The sequence below is a fragment of the Numida meleagris genome, chromosome 3, assembly GCF_002078875.1.
Source record: "Numida meleagris isolate 19003 breed g44 Domestic line chromosome 3, NumMel1.0, whole genome shotgun sequence".
NCBI classification, from domain to species: Eukaryota; Metazoa; Chordata; class Aves; order Galliformes; family Numididae; genus Numida; species Numida meleagris.
In genome coordinates, this window is record NC_034411.1 from 55202339 (window position 1) to 55218354 (window position 16016).

Below are 16016 nucleotides of genomic sequence, written 5' to 3' on the forward strand. Positions count from 1 at the left end.
CCCGTTGAACTGTTTATTATATGACAGAAGTAGTACTTACATAAATTATACAAATTCTGGAAATAAGCCACTGACTCTCTTTGTTTTAGCTGTCTCCATTTCTTGAAATAGAATTTAGAAGCCAATAGATTGAAAATTTGAAAAATGTCATTGTGATATTTTGGCCCCCAAATGAAGTTTAAGGGTCTGATTAAAGTTTACTGAAACCCAAGAAAGTGCACCACTGAAAGTAGGGTTTTAGTTGCATTAAGTGACGGTGCTAGATTGTGAAATGGGCTTGATTTTTGAAAGGGTTAACAATTATGTTTTTTTATGTAAAATAACTCTGCCCAAAATTTTAGTATTCAGATCTGTTTTGAGGGGGAAAGTTACAAATACTTCAACATCTATCTTCCCTTCCCTTTGGCCAGTTTACCAAAGGAAGCTAGTTAAAATGTTTACCAAGTAGTAAAATTCTTGATTTGATTATGTGAAAACCTGATTGTCATATTTTTTTTTGCATAGGCTCTATGGGATAATGTATTGAGTAAAGTTTGGGAAAGGTTTATGCATTGTACCAGCTTCATGTATGCCAAGAAACTCCACAGCAAATCAAATTTTAACTTTGTTATCTTTGTTTTTATGGAAATTATGACTGCAGGTATTTTTTGTGTAGCTTACTTGAAGGATATGTCTGGTATTTTGGACAAAGTAAGCTGTATTGACTTGTAGAAATAAGTTTGGTGTTAGGACTGGTTTAAGATTATTTTTTTCATCTCGGACTAATATTGTGTAATCTCTTCTTAGATGTTGCATAGTTTGAGTACTGAAAAGTGAGAAGTTATTTTACATACTGCAGTTTATAACTATATATAAATGCCATTTAATTTTTATGCACTAAGATGAACAAGATGACAATTACAGCTTTTTTTCCTTTTTACACTTTTCACTACTTGAGATTTTGTGTCTCTGTGAAAATGCAGTTCGGTTTGTAGCTCTGTCAATGATTTTTCCACAGCTAAGTGTTCAAAAAACCTACCCATTGAAATTGCTATTTGCCATTAGCTTGTCTTATATTTTTCCTATATTTTAATAGTACTTTAGAATGAGTAATTATTTCTCTCTTTGCTGTTGCATCAAGTAACCCAGGAAATTACACTTCAGTTTCTGATTTGTCTTTCCTATTACAGACGAGCTCAAATCTCTTGCTTCCTGCTCCATTGTCGCTGTCACCACACTCCAAACTAAGGCTGCCGAACACTCTGAGCACTTCACTGAATCCACTGTATTCTTTCTCAGGTAAAAGCAGTGTGTTTCTTTCTTTATTTGATTACTCTCTCTAGCAAATGGGTCAAAACTTCTATGATAATTTTTTTCTATCTTTATAAATCGTGCTTTGTAGATCTTCCATAGATTGGCCAGTTTGTTAAATGTGGTTGTCACATTCCACCCATAAAGTGAGAGATATGTGACCAAATTTGCAAATCCCTTCAGTTGAACTAAGGTGAAATGACACTCAGAGTCCAAACACAATCATCAGTTTTAACGAGAATCTCGACAATGCAATTATCTTAAAAGTATTGGCACTCTTACAGTTCTATTTATCTAAGCTGTGCAGTTAAACTATGCAACTTTATAGAGCCTTGCATAGCATAGCAACTTTAAAAGAGAGGGGGAAAAAAAGGAGAAAGAGGTGGACTGAGAAAGAAATCACTGGTCCAGGTACCGGTGTTGATCCAGCCAATGGTGGTCCTCTGTCTGTGAGAGCGCTTGTCCAGAAGTCTCACCTGAACTTCTTTCAGGAATCCTTGTATGCCTGCTAGATTTGTGGGGTCCACAATCAGTGGTCACTCTGTCCTCCTTGAACAGGGGAATTTGGACCAGAATGAGGCCATCCTGTCTCCACAGTGCTCCCTCCTCCAACCACATCCTTGAGCTGTTTGTCTATTGTCATGGCGATGGTCTTATCTTGCAAGTATTTGAGACAATTCCAGGCATACCACAGATACAGTGTTTCTTGTTGATCTGCTACAGTGATATTGTTCCTAATGAAGTGCAGTGTAATACAGTGTAATCTCATGCTGGTATTTGTTCCCTTATAATATTATTTTTCTTTAGGTTGTACATTTATTTATTAGTGCTGGAAGTTGCTAGAACAGTGTGTGATTGCCAACTTTTCTTAATTTAACATTTTGTTTAATGTATCTTGAACACAGGCAAACAATTGAAATTTGAAAACAATGAAATCATATTTTTAAAATCATATATATTAATGTAGGAAAACAGCAATAAGAAAAGTAGTTCATTTAGGAGCAGTACTGCTCAGTAGTCTGTTTGCACTTGTATTTTGTCTATATTTAAGAGGCTTTTTTTCTAAAACGTTTTGTGTTCAAAGATTTTGAGAAAAATATAAACAATGAATCTATGCCTTTTTGTGGTGTTTGTTTACCACAAATTGGCATCTTAGTTTCCAAGTGTTATTGGTTTTGTATCTTTGAGAAAAGTAAGAAGAAGTCTGTGGAATGGTGAACTGGAGAAAGGTAGTAGGGATTTAAAATGTTGATAGTACAGAAAGCAATGGTATCTATAATTATATAGAATTATATCCTAAAGGGAGATCATTTTCTTTGCGAATCGTGTTTTGATTACATTATGTATTTATTAAGATCGAGTCCTCAGCATGCACCAAAGGGTGAACCAATCTTGCAGTCACTCTTAGCTTCAGCACAAACAGCTAACTACCAGTTAAGTTCTTCATTTGTTTTTCTACTTTAAGAGCTGTTAGAGCCATAATAATATCCTTGTATTTCAGAGCAAATAATTATTGTTTCTAGCGTATGAAAATCTTACAGAAGGAGGATAATATGCTATCTCATTCTATCTGTTGTGACTTGTTAAAATAAGTGGTTACAATAATTGGACTAGCCCTTTAAGGGACTTAAACACATACTTTGTTTCAAAAATATATATGTACTATTGCTCAAAGCAGTTTCTTGGAGCTTGAGGAAGCACAGATGAATGTGTTGATGGAGACTTCTTAAATAGCATGCTCAAACATAGATATGTGCTGTTTGTGAGCTTCCAGTACAGTTGCTGCTGAAAATGACTAATACCGCAACAAATCAATCCTCAGATACAGGGTATTAATTATGGAGTAGAAATAGAGTAAAAAGAGGTGCAGTTTAATGGTCTTTCTTCAGTCAATGAAGGCAGTAAGAAAATGAAGTTTTATAAGGGAAGATGACCGTGAAAGATTCAGTGGAGCACAATTGAAATAGATTTCCTGTAAGAAAATTTGAACAAATCCTAAATGACTTTTATCTGTCATTTTGGAGTCTTTCAAGTTCTACTGGTGTGATAGAATTGTCTTCATTGAAATGCAGGAGAAAGCTCTACTCACTTAATCTTTCCCCGTTTGTTATTAAGTGTGAAGAAAGCTGGCGGTTTTAGCTCTGAACTGCCAGTTTAGTTTTACTTTTGAACATAATGTAGCCTATACTAAACCAGATCTTCTTACTTATGGAAAGTGCTGGAAGGAGAAAACCTTCTTTTTAAATATATATATGCACTGTTGTCATATCATTAAATAGTATGGCATCATTAAGCACCTGTAATACAGTAATCCCTCATTTTTATCCAGTGGATGTTTACCTCTTCCTTAGGGTTATGCTGGCTGTTACTCTCTCTCCTCACACTCCCCAGTCACCTTATTGTTGTGTGTGTAATGCTTCTCAAAATAAATCGCAGAATCCACATTACAGTAGAATCCATACAGGTAGCACGTGTAAAATCCTGTTAGCAGTCTTTCTAGCTATGTAACTGCTGTATGTTCTCGGTCTATTAAGATCGTGGTTATGTCTTGAGACGTGGACAGTATAGTAGCCTGGATACATGCAGCACTTTATTCTTTTAACATAACAATTGTCCAGGTCTTCCATTAGGTAGAAAGAGTGGAAGAGCCGATTATTTACCTTTGTGATTTATCAGCAATAGCAGTAACACTGCAAATCTTTCCTGACTTTTAAATCTTGTTGTATCCAGTAGAGGCAGACCCCTGCCTCCCCATCAGGCAGTTGTAGAGAGCTATAAGGCCTCCCCTGACTCCCCTCTTCTCCAGACTAATCATTCCCACTTCCCTCAGCTGCTCCTCATAAGACTTGTGCTCCAGACCCTTCACCAGCTGTGTTGCCCTTCTTTGGACATGCTCCAGTGCCTCAATGTTTTTCCTGTAGTGAGGGGTGCAAAACTGATCACAGCACTTGAGATGCAGTGTCACCGGTGCCGAGTATAGAAGCAGGAGGTGTCAGAAACGTTACCGCAAGGATAACTGTCTTGGGGGAACCAAGTGTTCATAGCAACGTTACTTTTTGATCCTTTGATGTCAGCTTTTCCTCTCACTGTGAGGCAAAATTCATCAAGCATTTTATTGTTCACCCACTAATAGGGAATGTGAGCCGGGATTAGAACGTAATGAGACAGATAATTTTACCCTTTTGATGAAACAAGTAGGAAGTTGCAAAAGCACCAGCTTTCAATTATCAGTTTACTCACATTAAAATCTCCACTCTTTTTGTTTGCCTTGGCTCCTTAATAGTTTAAGCATCTTTGGGCAGTGAAGTCGTTTTCCTACGCACTAAGACATGGTTTTGCATATCTGTGGCATTCCGTGAAAGAACTGGCTTGCATTTCTTGGCTGTATTCAGCAGTGTCTCTTCAGTAACTCTCACTGTGTTTGGGGCCTGTTTTCTGAAATAAATTTTATGTTATAGGTAATTGTAATTAGCGGTGACCCTAATTGTTAACTATGTGGGAGATTGAAACTCAGCTATAAATATTGCATAGATCTTTTCATTAAAAATTTGACTTCAAAAAACAGTTAATTAAACTTGCTCTTAAAAATTAATTACGTTATGTGCTAGAAACGTGATGGTTCTTGTATCTTAAAGAAATCTCTAACACAAAAAAACATAATGCTTTGGCAAGGTTGGGAATAATTAGAAATTTTCTCTCCGTTAACATAACTGACAGTCAGAGGTGTTTTCCACCCGTATAAAGGAAAAGCTTCAAAGTGGTCATTCTCTGAAGTTGTAAGCAAAACTGACTTTGCATTTAAGTCCTCCACTGTATTTGATAGACTATTCAAAATTTATCTTTTCAGACGCAGACAGTAAAGTCAGTTTCTGCTTTAGCCATCAAAAAATATTTATGCGCCAACTGAAGACTTTTAAAATACACTTTTGTAGAAGTAGATTATAAGTAGAGTACATCAAGTAACAAAATCCACATTTTTGTAGAGTCACCGAAGTGTCAAAATTTACATCCTCAAAGGAGCACACATTATTTTAATGTTTTATATTTCCTCCCCAGCACTATAGCATCTGTCTTCAATACTACCATTACAGTGCCTGGAGACTCTAATGATTTATTGTTGTTTTGGGAAATATTTTTCTTGCTTCAGATGTAATTTTGTGTCAGTCAAGCGGGAAAGTATATAGAAGGCAAGGTCAGCGTGGCCTTACTCTTTGCATCTCTGAGGAAGTAACTATCAGGGAAAAAAAAGACAGAAACTATCATTGAAAATGTATCAAATGAACAGTGAATTCAGTTTTACTATTAGAGTAGCTTACTTCTCTAATGTGAAAATAAACAGTAGTAAATTAACCTAGAGACTGAAGAGATATTAAAGAGGTGACAGAATGCATACTAATTGAAGACTGCGAGTATATATGCCATGTAGTCCAAGTACAACATGAAATACAATGTTTGTAATGTATCTCTTTTGGTATTTGAACATGGTTTGGCGGCATGTTCAAAGAGAACTGAAAGTGTTGGTTAACAGACAGAAGATGACTAAGAGAAAGCATACAGTACAGCCAGCAGCAAGCACTACAGGCTTTCCCACACTACTGTGCAGAAGTTATATAATGCTGACCCTGAGGGACCATTTCTGTTTAGTGGGAGTGCCAGTAGAAGTGCCATTTAAGAGGGATCTGTTTACAGGGACCTGATTCATGCAAACAAACTGAATGGCACAGGCATCACCAAATATGTAATTTTTTATTTTTTTTTAACATTACTGCAAGTATTGTATTTTATCAGATTTTATATTAGGAATAAAATCTCTTCTTATTTTTTTTTTTAAGGAATAGTTTAAGTGTGTATAAAAGACTTACTGTGGAGAAGGTAAAGTTAAGCAAAGAACTCACAATTTTTTCTTGAAAAAAATCTGGGTGTACACATTCCCTGTTAAACTTCAGTGTGTGCTGCCTTATTAGCTCACCCAAAAGATTCATTTAGATTTGTTGTGGTGGGGAAAAACGTGTAAGCCTGCAGGGTTTTATAGATTGGAGCTATGGAAATGGTATAGCAGTTTTACATAATGTCCAAGTTCAAGTGAAAGAAATTTTGAGTTGCTTTGAGATCCTTCTCTTCAGTCCTGCATCTTAAAATAGTGGCAGGAGCATTCTGTGGTGAAGACTGCCAAATACATACCTAATAGTGGGGTTACTGAACCATTTTTATTTGAAAGGTTTTGAATGTAATGCAGGATGCCAGGAGGAACAAACAGGTAATGATGGGAAATATTTTTCATTTTTTTATACATTAGAATACTTACAAAAGGGAAGTAGATAATGTTTAAGAAAAGAATGAAATGAATGATACTTACACAGAAGTTTTAGTATTTTTTTTTCCCCTGGTGGCCTGATATTTTTATCTTTTCCTATTTATTTTTAGTACTTCAGAGAGAGAGCTGCAAGCTTCCTTTTCACCATGGAATAATCATAACATTACTTTAACACACAAACAGTTTGGATAAAAGTAACTATTATGAGAAAGAACAGAAAACTAGCACTTAAGTGAATAAATTTTATTTCAGTCTCTAGGTTTTTGCCTTTTTTTGTTTTCTCCTAATAAGCAAAGATTATGTCTTTAGGTTCAATACAAGGCTGTATTTTAACTGTAAAGCACTGCATAGTCTTGGATCCAATTGCTAGAATTTCTCTTTATTCTCAGAAGAAGATAAGAACTGAGTAGAGACAAAGTGCCAGCTAAACATGCACATCAGATTTTCAGCAAATGTGAACTGAGATATCTGCACTGAAGCCAGGTAAAAACAAAGCAGAACATTAGGTCTAAAATGTTTATTATGTATGTCTGCGTGTTAATTTGAATGGGAGTTCCCGTTGGGAAGATGGTTCATTTTAATATGTTCTTATCTCTCACCTTGCATTTAGGGACAAGATATTAAAGAGAACAGAGTAAGAAAAGATTTTTTTTTTTAATTCAAGAGTACCAGGACAGAGCCATGTCTTTGCCATGGCTCACAGGATGCTCAGGAAATTCTGCAGGGAGAGGAACTTAACAGAGCTCTGTGGCACCCTCATACTGTGACACCACTATCTGTTGCCAGTGTCAGAGTTTTGTCCCAATGCACAAACACAGGACCTTAATTTAAAGTAAAAGAGCTGAGTGCTTACATTTATAAAATGAATAGTAAAAATCTTTTTGTAATTTGAAAACACAAGATGTATGAATAGATTCATCAAACCACAAAAATATTCTAACAGAATAGTAAAGACATAGAGACAAAACCATTAAAATTAATGACAATCTAGTTCTTCAGTTTTAAAAGGTTGGTTATCCAGTTTTCTCTATCTGATTGATAAGATGTTATAAATGTCAGAAGAGTTTGTATTTTCTAGTTAAACTTGCAAGAATTGTTTATACTGAGATCAAAGATACACATGTTCCTTTATTATATGTTCTTTTTCATGTTTCTTCTGGGCAAGTTAATTAAAATGTTTCACTAAAAATTACACTAAACACATAGCACAATAACAGCAATCTTTGAAGATTCCAAAAACTTTATCAAAAGAACACCATTTATATTTACTTGAAATTGGTGTATGTTAAGGTAATTACTGCTATGCCTTCAGGGTAAAGGAAGTGCTCTCAGCCAAATTATACAAGGGTGTGGATTAAATGAAGCATTACTCTCTGTTTGGCAGTAGCAGGTATAGATTGCAAAATCAGGGTGTGACGTAGTACTGTGGAAAGACTCTGCCAAAAGTGATTTGGCCTGAGTGTGCCCTTACTTTCTCAATTATATGGATCCTAAAACAACCAGATCTAATTAATTCCTAAGTAGAGAGGTCTTGTTAACTGTTTTCAGTCTCAGCTTGTCTGTATTTTTTGAACTATTGAGGCATGAGACAGCACATGTTGACAAAGTGCATGCTTAAATGGAATTCTAGCTGTTTTTAGGGGTGGAAGCACTTTTGCCGAAGAGCTGTTAGAGTAAAATGTCACCTCTGTCCAGAAGAAACTTCATGTCAGCACCGTTGCTATGCGTATAGCAATAAGCATGCGCGAATGAGGTGATCAAATTCATCCTTCTATGTATTGCTCCAGTCCTTCTGTTCCTACCATTTCCAGAGCAGATGGAAGGACTGAGCAAAAGACCCAGTAGTGGCCATGGTGTACAGGAGACAGGCATCTCCCCCAGAGGGGACCTGGGTCTCTTGATTTCATTTTCTGTTTTGATAAGTGAGAAAAAACAAGTACTCTTAAAAATGACCTTGTTTTTAAGATGTGTTATTGACCCTTTGTTTGCATACATATTTCTTCAGCTATTTTAAATATCCTTTGTTAACTTTATATATCTTTTTTATCTGTGTGAAACAACTGAACTTTCATGGATTCAGGTGCAACTTGTTAACCTCCTTGCTGAAAACCAAGTTCAGTCAGAACCATCTTCTCTCAAGGGACTAATTCTTGTAATACAGTGCCTTTCAAACTAACTTTGGGTATTGGTGGACCATACTAAAGTCTGCAATTTATGCATTGTTTCTGGGACCAATGTAGCTCATTATAGCTTGGTACCAGTTCTGCTGGCATACAGAGAAGTGAAGGCCTGTGTGGGTGGGTAACTTATAAGTTGCTACTGTCACACAAGTTTGTGACTTGGTAATACTCACAGAGCTGGCCTCAACATGCTGTTTTAATCCAGGTGAAGTGAGAGTTTCACTAGAGCTTGTCTCCTCACTGTTGGCTTGCTTTCTTGCTCACTGGAGGTTGTAGGAAACAATGACTGATTTCTTGTTTACTTCAAATGAGGTGACAGAATCACCTTAAAACTCTGCATATTGCTCCTTCAAACTTTTATGTTGGAGTTTCCTGTCACCTTAAGGCACACTCAAAGGAAGGAGCAGGTTGCACATGTTCCTCCCTTATCTTTCCATTCACAAGTGGGACTTGGTCCCTCCAGTTTTTACTTCCTCCTTTTCTCTTAAAAGATCCAAATGACACGTAAGCAACTTCAAACACACAAATAAGCAGAAAAACTTGTTTGAGTGTTTTCTGATCTCTTGACCCTAGGCCTAGCTCCGACGTGCTAGACAGACCTTTTGCAAAAGACTCTTATTCAGGCTAAGTAACAGATAGTATTGGAAACATTGCATATCTCATCTCAAGATGGTTGTAGCTCATGGCATCCTCATTTCCTATCCTGTCAGTATCTCTTTTTATGAAAAGAGGGACACTGCCTCTAATGTCAGCTGTCTATGCTAGCATCTGGTACCTCACTGCTTTTTATTTTTCTAGATTTATTCAAGTGTATTGCAGTGATACACAGATTCATGCAAGTCTTTCCAGAATCCATGTAGAGCCTGACTGGCCAAAGAAAAAAGGCTGCTGCAGCTGATATGCCGAAGAATAAAACAGAAAATTGTACCTTACATAATGTATGTTGAACATCTTTTGTTATGATAAATGGAGTAGTAACAGGACGTGTTTTGAGAATTCTTTCAGCAAACTTCTGTTTGTCCCTATCCCCCAGTAGAGCATAAGAAGCAATTCCTCTAGCCTTTGTTTTTTCGATAAGGATTATAACAGCTTAGATGGATTTCATAAGGTGTCGTATTTTCTGTTATTTTCACTTGAAGAGAATAAATAGGCTGTGCTTCCCTACTCTTTGCATCTTTAAATTTTTAGTTTGGATAACCACATTTAAGCGGAGTTTACCTCTGTAATAGTAATAACAAAGTCCCTAAAGTTTTTTGTTTTAGGCTGTCTTGAGCAGCAAGGTCTGTCATCTTCTATATTTATTCAGGAGAATCTGCTGTAGCAGAGCTCTTGATAACTTCTGTGCAACACGCATTGCTCTTTGAAGAACTTCTGTTGTGAACCAAGCTAAAACTGACTTAAAATTTACTTATTTTAAGGACTCCAAGTCACACTGAGCTGGAATTCTTCATTCTGGAATTAAATTCAGAATTTTTGCTTTGAACTACATATAGATAAATTTGTGGTAACTTTTTTACCTTTTGTGTTCACCTGCTCATCTTAAAATATTTTACAGCTCAATTCTAGTTGCTTCAAATTTGACTGCTTCTGTATTAAAAGCTGAACCATAAGAAGGATAATTGTGCAACTTTTTCTTGGAGAGTCTGAAGTGCCCGTGTAATGCGCATTTAATATACCACATCGTGTATACCTTCGCAGCAGCATTTTATCAGAAAATGGTTATCCTTGTGCTGTGGAGCATAAGGTACTCGTCCATTGTTTTACCTAATCATATATGCAAAGGATCTTCAGGAATTGAATTTGTGGTTTGAATTAAGGATCTTCCTGTAAATCATCTTCTTACCAAAAACAAGTCCTTTTCAGGGTCAGTTCCAAGAATGCTGCAAAGAGAACAAGGTGTGTCTGGAATTGTCTGTATCACCAATGTTTGAGCTGATAATTTGGCACGTGCAAATGTGCAGAAGCCATCTAGGAAGATCTAATAGCTGTGTATTTTTATATGAACAAGCCTGTTAAGGTATGTGCTTTGGGAGTCCCAAACTTTCACAATGCTAGTACATGGTTTTCTGTGTTTTCTCTGGTAGCTTGATCTTTTCAAAAAAATAAACTTTTTTTTGTAGCAGTTAGCAATGAAGTCCTTTTAAAAAAACCCAGATATCTTTAATAATGCACAGTGTATAGCAGTGGGTTACTTTCATAATAAGATATGGAGAAGGATTTCCTGTCCTTCAGTATTCAGACCTCAAAAAATGCCATTTCTTTTACTGATGAATATGAAAACTTTGATGCTGCTTTTGTGTGAGTTTTGGGTTACTGGAGATGCAATATGAGCCCTAGTCAGTAGCAATTTTAACTGCTGATACTAGTAAAAAAAAAAAAAAGAGAGAGGAAGGGTGATGTAATTAACTGGCCATTGCTGAATTTCGGTTGTGAGAGGAACCATGCAAAGTAAATTACTCTGTTTTCCTTTCTTGCTTAATTTTCATTCTCTGTCTTTTATCTCTGGTCAAGTACGTTTCCTAAAGACATGAGAAGACCTCCCAAGGTCAGCAGATACTCAAATTTTAGAGCTGCAGATACTGTTGAATTCTGTGTTGAATCACGACTGTCATAACATATTTTAGGAAAACGATAAATTCTCCTTAGGAGCTCTATTTCCTCTGGTTCAAGGAGGGTAAGTAATACAGCACAACAGAAGCAACAATACTACCAAACACCATTGTGACGGTTACCTCTTCATTGTTGTGCACTCACAATCCTAGAGGATGGCAATTTCTCTGTTTCTTGAACATACTTTTCCAAAGGGTAACATCACAAGCTTCATTTAATTCAATACAATACAAGTTTCCTTTTCAAATTTAATTTAGCTTTTTTGTTTTTAAATAGCTCTGATGAGCTTAGCAAAAACAATAATTACTTTCTGAGGATATCTGTTAGAAAAATAACCCTTGTTAATCCAAACTATGTGTCACGGTCTGTGTTTTCCTTGCATCTTTTTTGTTATCTGCTATCTAGAACTTGTAAATAATATTGCCAATCTGATTTCAGAATGCTGATTTTATCTGTACAGGCTTATTAATGTTTGTTGTAGAGTCATTTTCCATTCTCTGCATTGTAGAAAGAAACAACAGGATGGCATAGCCCCTGTTTATTTTTCAATTCTATCTAATGCCATTATGATGTAACGTTAGAGGTTGTTATAAATTAGCACGTTCCTGATTAGCATGAATTCAATATGTGCTCTTTACTTCAAAAGAATGCTTGGGACACGTGCTACTACTTGCGTTGTTTATATATGGTTCTGTAGAAACTTAACATTTGCAAGAAAAATGTAAGATGATGATTTGATAAGATTACGCAGAAATAATTAGGTGGGTGTGTAGGCTCCTAAATGTATTTGATTTTAATCTCTAATTAAAAAGTTGGATTTTTTATTGTTTTTGTGATGCAATAGCTTTTACTTCATTATACCTTTTGTAAATAGGGGCCAAATTCTGCATGTTCATTGTGTCTAAGTACAGGATGAATGTATGTATATGGAAACAGTATTCTCCTCAAAGCCATTGACAGACTGTCTCCATAGTTCCTTTTGGAGGATTATTCCAAGATGCAGAATGCTTACATGTTTGTGTCCTTAGACACCTTGAACCAGAAATATCTCTCTGCATTCCTTTGGCTGATGGTAGGTATAATTATCTTTGTGGGATATGGCACTGCCAGAAGCATAGTGTTTTTCATGTTGGTGCTGTCTGATTCTGCGATCTCTTATATGAAGGTTGGAATTAGCTGGTGTTGCAGTGAAGATATCTCTTTGTGGATCTACAGGTGTGAATTCAAGTCTTGCTCCATCCCACTGATCTAGCACTGACTTAGTTCTGCTTGCAAGGGCATAGTTGGTCATTTGGGCTGGGGAATCAGACAGCCAGATGTATAACCATAGATGACTATATCAGTCTTTGAATAGGAAAGTTACTGTGTTTAAGCATATTATACAGTTGTCTAATATCCAGTTGTCTTGCACAGTTGTGGAGAAACATGACTGACTCATGGTTTCAGAAGCCAAGCTTCTCCTAATGCCTGGAGTTGGGGCATCTGCTGGAAAATCACTTGCTGGTGTGAAAGAAACAGCAGCAGTATGTGCGTAACTGCATGCTACTGGATTGTGTAGCTCTGTGGAGTTTGTTCTCTAGATAACTGTTTTTAAGAGCAGCATTTCATAAATCATTGGTAAAAAGGTAAATATTACATACTTCTAAATGGAAAACGTATATCCTCCTGTGCAGATTTTTCTGTATGGCATCATATTTGACATGGCAGCCACAGCCTGATCTACTGACATCTACTGTTCCCGAATTACTTTTATTTTGTTAGTTTGTGAGTTTTTGTGGTAGTAATGGGAATGGGGAAAGGGAACAAATGAACATTACTGTCTGCCACCTAACAGCACAGCTCCTTTGGCTTTGTATATTTGTTTGTTTTGTCACTACCATCTTGATCGGTCACCTGCACTAACTGGAGCAGTGACACTTGGCAGCAGTAAAGCTGAATGAAATTTCTCTCTTATTTCTACGAGTATGAAGTGAAGAAAGGTTCTCATATTGAAAGCTAAAATAAATGAGGTTTATACATCTTGTAGAAAGTACAGGGAGTAATCAGAGAGGTGTTTTATTTGTCCTTTTGATTTTGTATGTTTTTAAGTGTGTAGATCTAGGTAACAAATTGGAATCTCATTTAGAAAATGAGTGTTAAATTGAGGAGATGGTACATTTACTCTGAAAGAAGAAATAAGTGGCGAAAAGATAAGGAGGGGCTAATAACAGCATGGGCTCACCTGTTGTCAGGTGGAGTTCTGCAAACTTGCAAAAAACACTGCAAGAACCATGTCAGTGTTTTCAGAAGTTCTTTGCATTCAGTACTGATGCCGTCCTAACACTTCTGTGTGTACATTTAAACAGAGCACGTGAGAATTGTCTGTTTTAAGTGATGTGCAAGATACAGACTGAAGAAAATTAACAGTTTCCTTTGGCCTCATACTATTTTCAAGGATAACAGTGTATTAGAAAGGCTGCTAAATATAGTTCAGAATAAGACAAGGAACAACTTTTGAAATTAGTTGTATTGTTCTGCAGCTTCAGCAGATTGTGTTCTAAAGTAGTTTTAAAAGCTGTGATACAGATTAAACTTAGTTGAAACATTTTCCAACACACTTTGGTCCTATCCATTTTCCACTCAGTCAGGACCATTAGATTTTATACTTAGCGGTGTGAATTTGAAGTAGGTTCTCACCTACAGCGTTGGATGTTAGTAAAATGTCTGTTTTGGTGGTAAAACAAAAATGTACACCCATTCCTTTTAATTTTATGTGAGCTGCATCTGAAAATGTTTACAGTTGGTTTTGAAAGTGTTTGTGATCTTGTGTGCAAGTAAAGAGAAGCAGTTTCTTATCCAGTGTATAAAAATTATTTAATGAATTCTGTTTGATCTGTTAAAGCATAATTGTTGTGAGAATAAAGTGTTTGAGGGAAAATTAGTATATATTTATGGCATTACAAAATGATCCTCTTTCTGTTATATAATGCCTTGCTTGAAAAGTCCCAGAAAAGAGTAATACTGCTCTGAAAACTTTTACTTTAAAAACAAACAAATAAACAAAAAACCTGTCCTATGAAACCTGAATGAGAGATTACAGTGCATACTAGAATATCTACTTGTCAGAAAATTCAGTTTTGAATAGGTGACTGCTGAAAACATAATTCTGTTTACTGGAAATAGTTCTAAAGCCACGAAAGGTTGATAGGAAAGCAGGCTGAGCTGATACATGCATATTCAGCTTATATGAGTTGTTTACTTGGGTATATTTTAACTATGCCATGTTGCAAGAGGCCACAATATAAATTACACGATGTATGTCTGCAATAAGAAATACTGTTTCCTAGAAGCATAGTTTATTTTCATGTTATTTTCATGTCCTTATATCTTTCAGAGTTTTTGGTGTTTTTTTTCCTTTTAAAATAAATTATTAACTACTATAAACTTCAGAGTAATTCATTTTTTTCTCCATATGCTTTAGAGGGTCGATCACAGAAATGAGTCTGAATATTATCTTCAGTTATTTGCTCACTGATATTGCTCAGTGGTTTTCTGAGGACTTCCATGCTTAACCTTCAGTTGAATTCCCTAACTGTAGATTCCATGAGATGGGAGTTACAGGAGTTTTATCATGCAAAAATACCTTTTTTAACTAACAGAAAGAGTTTATGAAGAGAGAAAAGGAATTTTTTCAAAAAGTTAATAAAAAGTGTGGATTCTGTGATGAGTGGCCTCTCGGCCTCTATTAAAACAATTTTTTTCATACAAACATTTAATATTAGGTGGTTGTAGATGCTCCATTAGGGTAAAAGAGAGAATTTTTCCCCCTCTCCTGGCTCTCTTGTTAATTTAAAACAAATGTAATGCGTAATGTTGATGCTGTTTTATAGGAAGTGTTCTCAATTAATTGCTAGTGCTTCTTTGGGGCATTGTTGCTATTATCATTGCTGTGATGTAGAAGTTACTTCCTCATATAAATTTTTGTATAAATCTAATCTGTATGGCGATGAGCTCATCTGCTTCCTGTGTATTTTAGCCCAAGTATTTGGAATTTTATTAGTTCACACTGTGCATATCTAGAGCAGGGGGTAATGTTTTTTCTTTCAGTGAAAGTGCATAATGAAGCTGGGGATCTAGGAGCAGAGAAGTACATTTTGGATAGGAGGACAACTACCTGGTTTATGTCTTTTCTCTTTAGTCTCAATTGTACTGGCAGAGATTATACTGCCAGAAATGACCAAGTGAAGAAAGATGCACTTTCAGTTCATTGCTCTAATAGTACAGGAAGCTACTATAGTTTCAGACTCCTCATGAAAGCAGACTCTGTTTCTCAAAAGATACCAATTCGGTCAATGTTTACATAAAGTCAGTGCATGCTTGGATTTACAAAACAATTAAAGCTGATAAATTGTGTCAATAGGGAAATTCTAGTCATATGACAAAAAGCACCAGTCATTTTGAGGCGTTTAACATGACGTTTAGACATTAGTGATTGGTTCTCCTAGGAAAGAATTTATTCTTCTCATATAAAATTCCTTATGAAAGAGACCACTGGAGGATCAGTGCAGAGTAATAGGAAATACAGTAATTCAAATGTTAATACTTTCATGGGGAAGATCAACTTCTTGAGATGTACAGGGTTT

At 36.0% G+C, this 16016-nt stretch overlaps 1 protein-coding gene across 10 annotated transcripts in view; it reads left to right on the plus strand.

Moving 5' to 3' along the window:
* AHI1 (Abelson helper integration site 1) overlaps positions 1 to 16016 on the plus strand; it is a 101780-nt gene that overhangs the window by 46108 nt on the left and 39656 nt on the right. For 9 of the 10 annotated variants that reach the window (XR_002437620.1, XR_002437619.1, XR_002437618.1 and 6 more), the window contains one exon: positions 1170 to 1278. Coding sequence is in view for 7 of the 10 variants with exons in the window: in XM_021393236.1 (XP_021248911.1) it covers positions 1170 to 1278 (109 nt within the window). In the remaining 3 variants the exon portion in view is untranslated. Of the gene's footprint in view, positions 1 to 1169; positions 1279 to 10647; positions 14818 to 16016 lie in introns of those variants that run through there. The other variant, XM_021393239.1, reaches the window with a different exon arrangement.